The sequence below is a fragment of the Magnolia sinica genome, chromosome 14 (assembly GCF_029962835.1).
Source record: "Magnolia sinica isolate HGM2019 chromosome 14, MsV1, whole genome shotgun sequence".
Taxonomy (NCBI): domain Eukaryota; kingdom Viridiplantae; phylum Streptophyta; class Magnoliopsida; order Magnoliales; family Magnoliaceae; genus Magnolia; species Magnolia sinica.
Window position 1 is genome coordinate 76,475,144 of NC_080586.1, and position 11,452 is coordinate 76,486,595.

The window sequence follows — 11,452 nt, forward strand, 5'->3', positions numbered from 1 at the left end:
GATACAAATCTCAGGTGGACCACACTACAAGAAGCAGTGATGATTGAATACCCACCGTTAAAAACTTCCCAGGGGCAATGTTAAGGTCCCATGCACGTAGCCCACTGGATCATTTCTCAATGCAATTATATAAGCAGCTGCTTGGGAATCTAACCCAAGAGCTGACTTCTAGAAATAAATAAAACAAAAAATTATATATATATATATATATATATATATATAGACACAATAAACCAATCTCCATAATAAAACAATGATTTCTTACAAGTGCAAGAACTGACTTCTATATTTAAAACAACAACCAGCGTCAGCAATACTTTTTTTCTCGGGGAAGGTGGGAGCAATGCCAATTCGATAACAAAACATAGAAATGAATCCCATCAGTTGAAGCATCTACAACTCTCTGCAAACCCTTCGTGAGAGCTTCAATTACCATCAATGGAGATGGACCAGATTCAGCATAAGTATGTAGACGTAAGAGGACTCAAGCTTCATGTCGCAGAGATTGGATCAGGTCCAAACTCAATTCCAAACTCCTATTTAGCTCTGCAATTTTTTCTCTTCTAGTTAGTGTTTGGATTTGGAATTGCCTTCAAATCGAATTTTGGTTGAATATCATAGCTTGGGTTGACTTCAAATGGGCTGGTTATCAGTTTTTCACTTCTCTGCCAAAAATGATGGTTTCTGCCTATTTCAAGGTGCTACTTGAAATGATTTCTGGGGTGGATTTGAATTTTGCAGCCTTGGGGTGGGAAAGAAAATGACACCCAAATTGGGGTATTAGCTCTGCGCTTTTCGGTGCCTGAAATTATGGTCTCAGTCCATTTCAAGTGTTAATTGAAATGATTGTTGGGGTGGAACCCAGGTGTTGGATTTTCATGGAAACATAGCTGAATTCAAGTTGTTTTTCAAAATCTAGATTAATTACTCATCCTAGGATCTCTTTTTTATATATATAATCTCAAATAGATTTTCCAATCTTGTTACTGATGTTGTTCCTCCAATGGAAGTCTTTCCACGATCTGTCCTAGACGGAGAGAGAGAGAGAGAGAGAGAGAGAGAGAGAGAGAGCCCACATCAACCACTGGGTGGGGCAGCGGTGATGCACACATGTCCACTAGGCGGGCCCACACACGTGTGTAAGGAGAAGAAAGGAAGGAGGGAGAGAAGGAGACCTCTCTCTCTCTTACTCACTCTCTTACCACTCTCTTTTCCTCTCTCTAAATGACGCCGGGGGAGGGGGATGTTTAGGGCTCTCTCAAAGATGCTCTCCCCTCTGAAATAGGATCTAATATATAACGAAGGGTTTAGGGTATTGAGGTGTCACACTACAAATTACCACAGCCCCACACACGAATGGAAACTTGTGACTGCCTTATTCATGTATGTACTCATGATCCAATCCCTCTGTTGTTATGGCCATCACCAAAGACCTATTCTCATGTTGGTTAAATAGTGGACCATCAAATCTAGGCCATTTAGGAAGGAAAACTTCAACAACTTCATCACATTGAGGAGAACCAACCGACACTTGACACTACCCAAATGATTCCCAAAGTAGGAGCCACCTCTCTCATAAAAAACTGTCATGGGCAGAAAATGCAATCAAGTGTAGAGAAGGGCTTGTGATGAAAAATTCTGATGCAGGACAATTAACCACTTGCTCTAAAAGCTTGAACTGATAGAGCATGGCGAATTAATCCCTTTATCTCATAGCCCATGCCCCACATCGCATGGGTTAGACCTCCCGCTCTGATATCACTTTGATGCAGGACAATTAACCATTTGCTCTAAAAGCTCGAACTGATAGAGCATGGCAAATTAATCCATTTATCTCATAGCCCAAGCCCCACATCACATGGGTTAGGACCTCAGCCAAACCACCCTCATGGGCCCCACATGACATGGGTATCGCCTCACACGAGTGGGGCCTACCTCACGTGAGCCACTCGCCTCACAAGGCCGCCCACCCTAATTGTGTCCCCCAAATCCCACAGGCTACCCCACTTGGAGCCGGTGTGAAAATGTCCCTGCATTAAATTCCCCCCAAGCCATCATGGCAAGTCACAACAATTGTTCCTATTAGATGGTGATTGTGAAGAGGAGATCGAAGAGGAAGAGGACCCAAAGGGAGATCAAACCTCAAGGACAAGGTTCGTCGAAGGAGGGTAGAATAATAGGTATCGAAAATAGAAACCCAACTAGATGGGATTAGATGTTATGGTTTTTTTTTTTTTTTTTTTTTTTTTTTTTTAAATCCTAATTGGAAGGGCATCTAGCATGTAAGTATGCATAAGATGTAATTAGGTGTGATTATGCTAGAATAGTTATCTATGTTGTTTGCTTCCAAATATGGTGGAAGTCTTGGTTCTTAAGTATGTATGATATGAGAAATAAGAGAGAATTTCCATTAAATCAATGCTTCTTCTTGCACTAGTAAGCTGATCTACCCTCTAAGAGAAGAAAAACACAGATTCTGCTCATTTGTATGTAGAGATCTATCAGAAAATGCCACCCAAATGGGTGGGTTATCAGTTTTCTGTTCCACACCTGAAATAGAGGTTTCAGTCCTTTTCAAGTACTACCTGAAATGATTGAAATGTTAATTTGCAGAGAAGAATCAATGTCAGCAGCCTGGTTGGTAGAGTTTTTACTTTTGCTTTGCGAAAAGTAGAAAGAAAATTGCATCTGGATCGATCAAAGAGGATTTAGATGAAATGCATTCAATTCGCCCACAATTTCTGTCACTTCTAAGAGTAGCCTTCATATCGTTACTGGGTTTCTAGTGCAGGTCCAGTCGTGGTGGTTTTCTTGCATGGATTTCCAGAGATCTGGTATTCCTGGAGATACCAGATGATTGCTGTTGCAGATGTTGGATTTCGGGTCATTGCTCCGGATTTCAGAGGCTATGGGCTGTCCGAACAGCCACCTGAACCAGAGAAAGCATCCTCCAATGACCTTATTGACGATCTCCTTGCTTTGATCGATTGCTTTAACATTCCTAAGGTATGATAACTGCTGTGATCTTGTCTTTCTTTTTAATTATCCATTTTCATGCTGAATGCAATTCCAATTCATTTTCATTGAATGTAAAGAAGTGGGGCCCATGGTATGATGAGTTTCACTAAAAATGGCCCACAAACCAGAAATTCCCCATATTGGAAGATCCTATGTATAGAACATTTTATCTTTTTTTTCATTGAATGTAAACCATTAGTTATTTCCATCAATCTGGGGATCTTCAGTACATGGGTCATCAACAGTGGGGCCCACAATATCGACAATTGGGATCACTAAATAGTAAGCACACAATTGTAAAAACTGAAAATCTCCAATGGTACCATACGAACTTCCCGACGAGGATTGTATAATACCACTTAAAAAATCAGGCTATACAAATCAGAAAAGAAAAATGCAGCACTTCCCACAATTTCTATGAATAGCCTGATTAGAGATTGTCTCAATAAAAACATTCTATCTATGTCCAAATATGAGTTTTGCTAAGCCCACACTCATCGCAAGATCTGAGCCGTCCATTAGGTGGGCCAAGACAGCTGCACTGGCAAAAAATTGGGCTGGTCCAATCATCAAATAGGCCACACTGGGAGCCTGAAACATATTGGCTGAGAGCTCAATACTCAACATACACATGTGGCCCATGTGATGCTTGAACTGGCCTGATCTTGGACTAGCGCGTCGACACTATGGGGCACACCTGATGGACGGCTTGAATTTTCAGACACTTGAACAAATAAACTCTGACTTTATTTACTAATCTTGCAATTTATGGGTATATTACTATTCAATTCTCCTCATAGCGTAATCGAATATTCAATTTCTTGGTGATGATGATCAAGCAGGTTTTTCTTATTGGGAAGGATTTTGGAGCCCAAACAGCTCACATGTTTGCTGTTCTTCATCCGGAAAGGGTGTCTGGAGTTGTAGCATTAGGCGTGCCTTTCATTGTCCCCGGAACATTCCGTCTTGATCCATTCCCAGGAGGCTTCTACATGAGGAGGTGGCAGGTATTGCAGTTTTTCCTCTATGTCCTGTTTGGATGCACTATCGATTTGGATAGCAATAATCAGTTCGATAAAGTGCAATTGACCAAATTGTAATTAACTCGCTATTTACATGAGATTCAAGATGGAGTTGAAAGACATGTTATTGTAATTTGCTAACCACTTCCTCATTTGCAGTTCAATTCAAATCTGCATCCAAACGCGGTGGCTATTACTCTTCCATTCTTACTCTATTTAGTAGTGATTGAAGAACAATCTCACAGTAGTCGTCATGGCTTCGTGTTATATCAGACGGGCTTCGTGTTATATCCGTCCCACCGAAGAGAGTTTTGGCGCATAATCCATTCGTTATTGAACACAACGGAATCTAGATTACAAAACCATGGGCCCCACTTGCCAGAATTGATAATCTGTTTATACTTATGTGATCATGTATCATATAATTCCTTAGGCGGATTTCAACATACAAGCCTTCCTAACTAATGCAGTTGAACAGTACTCTGATGCTTTCAGGCATCAGACCAATGTAAATATGCATGGTTTACTGCAACCATTGAAATTTAATGGTGGCAAAGCTTCGAAATGAGACGATATACATTATCTTGTATATCCAATCAACAACTGTGTGATAAACCATTCATAAGGTGGGCCCCATGGTAGATGGAGGCACCCCAACAGCCTCGCTATTGGGTGATCTTGACCATTTGATAGATGGACCAGTTGTAAATTATCCATTTTCATTGGATGGGTAAGATCATCAGGAATTGGAGATAATATGAGGTGGGTCCCCCAGATAAGTGCATTAGGCTACCAGAAGATGTGCCTCACCTGTCCCAATGTACCATTTCTAGTTCAAAAGAGATGAAATCACTTTCAGTCATAATACCTCCAACGTTCAAGTTCTCAAAATCAATCAAATTGGGTGTTTGATTTCTTTCTTTCTTTTTTTTTCTTGAAATTTGAATTTCATGTCAGTCATATTCAAGCATGCTCTTTGGTTTTCTCGTTCAGGAGCCCGGAAGAGCCGAAGCTGATTTCGGTCGTTTCGATGTGAAGACAGTAGTACGAAACATCTACATTCTCTTCTCTGGAAGTGAACTTCCAGTGGCCGGGGATGATCAGGAGATCATGGACCTGGTTGATCCGTCTACTCCTTTACCACCCTGGTTCACACAAGATGATCTCAAGGCATATGCAAGTTTATATGAGAAATCTGGATTCCGTTACCCATTGCAAGTTCCATATAGGTACCTAGACCCAGGGAGTGTTTGGATGTTCAATTGAATTAAATTGTAATATTTCTATTTGATAAATTAGTTTAAGGCCATTTGGGCATAGGCCAATATTGTAATGTTTTCAACCTCCATCATCAGGTGGGCCAAACAACGATGAAAAAATGTATGTTCCAAAAAGGACTGCCTAATGATCCATCAAATCTGGCCAACCTGATCTCCGACCTACCGTGTTTTCAGGCCACACCACACACAAGGCAGGGCCCACCTGATGAACAGTCTCAATCTTGCACATAAATGAAAAGCCTACTCCCCCAAGTTGCCTTAGCCAGGCTTATTGAATGGTAAAGTGTCGTTTGGATGCTTGTAAATGATTTAAGTACCTGTCTTGTTTGGGCATAAGCCGTAAATGATTGTGTTTGGATAGCCTGTAAATTGTTTAATTCTTGTAAATGGAGAGCCCATCTTTGAAAATATAGCCATTAGGCTGTAAATGGAGAAACTGTAAATGAAATCACAACTTTTTACCTGTAAATCAAATGGGGTTGAAAGCTGTAACGTAAATCATTTAAGGCATTTTTCAGCATTCAAACACATACTGTAAACCATTTACCTGTAAATCATTTACAGTTAGCCCCATTTACAGGCATTCAAACGACCCCCAAATGTATAAAAGAGCATTGAATTGTAGTATCTCCATATTTTTATTCCATTACCATTGTACTGAATGTAGCTCGCGGGCTTTTTCCTAGATCATTACCATTGGTGGAGGAGTCGAGTGTAACAGATCCAAAAGTTCAGGTGCCGACACTGCTGATCATGGGCGGAAAGGATTACATTCTGAAATTCCCAGGAATAGAAGACTACATCAAGAGTGGAAAGATGAAGGACAATGTCCCGGATTTGGAAATCATTTTCTTACCTGAAGGGACTCATTTTGTTCAAGAACAGCTACCAGACCAGGTGAACCCGCACATAGTCGCCTTCCTCAATAAACAGAGGCCAGAACTGATCTGACTCTCATAACTACAAAATACATAGTCATGGCCGTCGGTAGTTGGAGATTATCTTCTTGCGAATCAAGAGACGAGAGATGGACTAGTTTAAAGACTCACTAGGATATTATGAGGAATTTTCGACACTAAGTCGTGGTGGGCCATGATGTGATTGTGAACGATGAGGACTGGTCTTGTAAGGTGCGTTGATTCGAAGTCTTTCAAATTCAAATAAAATGACAAGCTTTGGCAACTGAACATTGTTCTTGGGACCCAACTGTTATATGTTTCTCTCTCAAGTTGAGACATCACTATGCTCTGGTGATGCATTTCTTGGAAATTTCTCCCATCTTAGCTTTGTTTATTTGCTGATGTGAAGAATTTTTAAATGATTTTATGTAGAGAATTGCTAAGGGGTGGCCCACCATGTGGTGATCTAGATCATTCATCTAGTAGGTTACACCATGGATGGCCTAAGTCACAAAAATTCCTCTGATTGGAGATCTGAATCCCTCACCCTTGTGTGGAGAGTGAGGAATTCTGGCTAATGAGAGTGGGACCTTACTGTTGGGGAACTGCGGAAGCACACAAAGACAAATCAAGCAAAGTACACGTAATCGCACAACTAAGTCCAAACAAGAATAATCCGAATTTTACATGGAAAAACCCTTTCAAGAAAAAACCACGGCACAAAGCGACAAATAATGCACTATGAAAGCAGAAATTACAAGAGATAGAGTCTTACTAATTCGAACAAGCATCGAATCTCTCTCCACAAGCCCTAGCTATGCCCTTGAACCCTTAGGAATGATTTAGAAAGCCCTACTACACCTCTCCCTCTCCCAAATCCCGATTACACCCGATATATAAACTATCACAACCGGAATAGGAAACAAATCACGCGCATCTTCGATGGTACCTTCGATAGCATCGACACCCCATCGAGGATCTGTCAATGGCATAACTTACTTCGATGTCATCAAGTAGCAAGAGCAAAATGTTCCAGCAACCAACATGGATTTTCCGGATTTTCTCGATGGGATCAAGCATCTGTAGATGGCATCGCGACATATACTCGATGGCATCGAGTGGTTTGTCGATGGCATCGACAGACCCCTGTTATTGACAGATTTAAGACATCAACAACACTTAGTAGATGAATGTCCCCCTGATGAGTTGACTGGCCAAGTGTTTCGCCAGGGCATATAAAGATCTGGCACATCTGTTGGGTGTCTTGGATCTTGCACAAGTTTGTGACTGTGGCACGTGTAACAAAATTTGGATAGGCTGCTAGCTATAGCTGTATAACATTATCATTACATGGTTTTCCTGGTTAGAAACAGAACCAAAGATGGGAATATGACTGTCGTTGCCCATGTTTTGGAATCCACTGTCAATGAGAACAGCCATGGCAGTTACTTGGAAGATTGTTACACCATGGTGGGGCCCATTAGATTAATGGTTTGAATTACCAAATCAACCATCTGAACATTGTATAAATCAATCTTTTTTTATCTTAAGAGGTTAATCATTCACCACTCAATGAGTCCAAACAATATGACATTCAAACCCCGTCATGAGTAAGCTACTATTGATATACGATCCAAATTTTGCAAATGTGGGCCACAAGCATGATGATTGAGAGCTTAGCAATTAATCTAGACAAGAAAGCAAGAAAATTTTAAAGATTAAAAGATTAGAAATTTCCTTTAATGATTCAAATCTCTTTGTACAACCTATTTAAACTTTGAATGATAAAAATAGAATTGATATATTTCTATTGAGATTTCTTTTGGGTGTCCCCCATGCAAGGTGGGTCCCATTGTATAAACAATTTGGGTCATTAAAAATGGCCGAGATGATTTATAGGCCATTCATCCGGATGAAGCGATCAAGCGGCCCCACCGTCGTCTCCAATATAGAAATGTGACCCAAGATTTCCCATCCAAATTTATGTCTAATATCCCCTCCCACCCCACCATACACCTTTACAAGAGGCACGGAAACTACTCTAGAAGCATACTTCTCCGGCGGGATGGGTCGAAAGTTTTGTAACCGCACTCGAGCCCTTCCCACGACGACATTGTGCTCAGAGCTCTCAAGGTCATGTAAGGCATCCACCTGCACCACCTCTAAGAACAAGTACCTCCAACCCGGCTCGACCACGGTTCTCAACTCCACATTCCAATCTGGGGGGCCCCCCTTGAGCTCGTATACTGGCGTCTCAAAGATAACGTTTGGGTCGACCCATGCGACAATGTAGTAAGACCCAATGGGCCAAGGATACAAGCTGTTAATGATTTCCGCTGAGTTGAGCTGGAAACAAAGGTGGAACGGCATCGTCGGGTCTTCGAAGACACTCTTCTTCTTCCCGTAGCGATCATCATCGTCCACTCTCCTCCTTCTGATGCTTAGATCTTCTATGGATGGTTCTTCTATCACTATACTGCCTCTATGAATTCTCCCCCTCATGGTTGGTACTTGTGTTGCACTCTTCTGTATAAAATAGAGTTGAGAGAGAGAGAGAGTTTGAACTGTAGTTAGTGTTCGTTAGTGTCTTATATATGAAATCTATTAGGTTATTTGAATCCATGATCTGGACCATTTTTAAGTGGGACCCACAACAAAGATGAGATGATCCACAACATAGGTTTTTGTTGGAGATCCACCATATTGTATATGTAAAATCCACTTCGTCCATCAAGTTGAGAACCGTTATTTGAATGTAACATATAAAAGAAAGCCTGATTAAGAACTCTTATGGCCACACCAATGTGAACAATGTAAAATTACTCCCAAAGCCGTTAAAGTCACACTCCATGGCCCACCTGAGTTTTCTATCAGGCTGCTTTTTATGGTGATTTAGAGCTGATTGATGGGTTTGATGAAAGATACGGATCATGATGCCCCACACAAACCTATGGTATTGTTCCATGTGGGGTGGCCCATCTGAATTGTGGGTCTAGCTGATTTTTGTCCTTGAGGCCTAAAATCTAGGATAGAACCTGATGGATGGAGTGGATTTAATATTTAAAAATGGTGAGGCCTAGAGGGTTGGGTTACTTGTGGACAGTCTATTTCTAGACTACCAATTGGAAAGTTGAAATTTTCTGATGAAAGTGACTTTTCTTTCCTGGGCAATCATTGGTTGGGCCCACCCGATGAACGGTTAAGATCATGGACCATATTTCGCATGTGTCCAATTTGACTTCCACGCATGAAGAGGAAAACCGTCCCATAAATTGGAAACATATATACGTATCTCGCCGTAGTAAAGGATCTTACTAATCAAGAACGCGGATTGCGTCCTACCCCGGCCCGTCTCCAACTGGGAACGTGCAGGATCTTTGAGTGGCCACCGTGATTTATATGTTTTATCTACACCGTCCATCCATTTTTCCATATCATTTTATAACATGGTACAAAAAATTAGACATCTTCAATACTCAAGTGAACCACACCACAGGATTCAGTGGCGATAATGATTCTCACTGTTGAAACTTTTCTAGGGCCCACCATAATGTTTATTTTCCATCCAACCTATTCATAATGTTACATAGACATGGATGAATAGAAAAAACAAATATCAGCTCCATCCAAAATTTCTGTGGCCCCAAGAAGCTTTCAACGGTAAGAGTTTAATCCTCATTGTGTAGTCCACATCTGTCTTGGATCTATCTCATTTTTGGGCTTATATCCTAAAATGACACGAAAAAATGGATGGACGGTGTGGATAGGGCCCATACATCACGGTGGCCACTGAAAGCTCCTGCCTTTTCCCATCCGGAGTCGGACGGGGTAGTACCCAATCCGCGTCCGTCACATGTACGTAACTAAAATCAAGCCATTGATATATCAGGAACCAAAAAACGATACTTACTTGATTATCTAATATTGGTAAACATTTATTGGATGATTAAAAATGGCCCACCCGAATCGAAATAAGCCTGATTCTGGGCCATGTAATGGTTGGAATGGATTTCATATAATCATGAGGATATATATACCTTTAAAAATCAAAAGTGGACGTCTCTCCCAACTATCTATTTTATTTGGTGTGGCCACTCAATCACAATTCAGCTTTATTTTTTTAAAAAAAATAATAATAAAAAAAATAAATATCAATACAAGCACTCATGATTTTTCATGGGCCACCTTGACTTGTACATGAAATCCACTCTAACCATTAAAAGTATAATCCTATATTAGGCTATAAGTAAAAAGTTATACTAACCCGTGATTTAAGTCAACCATATGAAATGAAATAATTGAGAAAGAGACATCTACCTTTGATTTTTACAAAGTCTACTATAATAAATATATGAAATTCATTCCAATCATAACATGCTAGGTAAAAAATCAAGTCCATGTGTGATTCAAATAAGCTATAAGAAATAAATCAATTATTCAAATAGATTATATAAAAGGAATCAATTTGAAGAGTGAGTGATGCCCTGCATTTATCCATCTGCTGAAATCATGGATGTAACTTATTTTTTAGTTTTAAACTTAAGTTAGGCTTATTTTGAACTTTGCGCCTAACATAAAGTGATGGACCTATGATAGACCATATAGATTTCACATAATTATTGATGGGCCCACTTCATCTTTTTTTTTTTGTTTGTAAAATTTTAAAAATAATAATAATAAATAAATAAATAAGCTTACCTCGCTTCCACTAAGGAATTCTTGAAAATTCACTCTCTCCAACTAAGAAACTCCTTAATAGAAACTCCTAATATAGAAAACAATTTATGGAGGGAAATCATTAGGTAGAAAAAAAATTCACGGAGGCAAAGCATTATATGGATGGGAAAAGGGAAAGCAAGTGAAAAAAAAAAACCGTACGGAAGATTTGTAGTGAGGTGGTAGCATGAAGACTCAATGGGGCCCACTGTGATGTATTTGTTTCATCCACTGCGTCAATCCGTCTTTATAGATCATTTTAGTATATTATACGAAAAATTAATTATATCCAAATCTTAAGTGGTCCACACCAAAGAAAAGAGTGAATTGAATGCCTACCGTTGAAATTTTGTTTGAGACCACAGAGGTTTTGGGTCTGTCTAATACTGGTTTTTTTCCCTTCATCCAGGTATTCTTGACGTTATTAACGGTTTGGATGATAAATAAACATCAATGTGGGCCCTAAGAAGGTTTCAACGGTGAAAGTCATTATCCTCACTGTTTTCTATGGTGTGGT

The 11,452-nt window shown here is 40.0% G+C and overlaps 1 protein-coding gene across 1 annotated transcript; it reads left to right on the top strand.

Moving 5' to 3' along the window:
- The first annotated feature begins 318 nt into the window (after positions 1 to 318).
- Positions 319 to 6,534, top strand: LOC131225599 (uncharacterized). The gene is made up of 5 exons (XM_058221152.1): positions 319 to 514; positions 2,792 to 3,006; positions 3,861 to 4,025; positions 5,034 to 5,269; positions 6,007 to 6,534. Exons 1-5 carry the CDS (start codon positions 439 to 441, stop codon positions 6,269 to 6,271), a joined length of 957 nt encoding a protein of 318 aa, XP_058077135.1. The 5' UTR covers positions 319 to 438; the 3' UTR covers positions 6,272 to 6,534.
- The last annotated feature ends 4,918 nt before the right edge of the window (positions 6,535 to 11,452 follow it).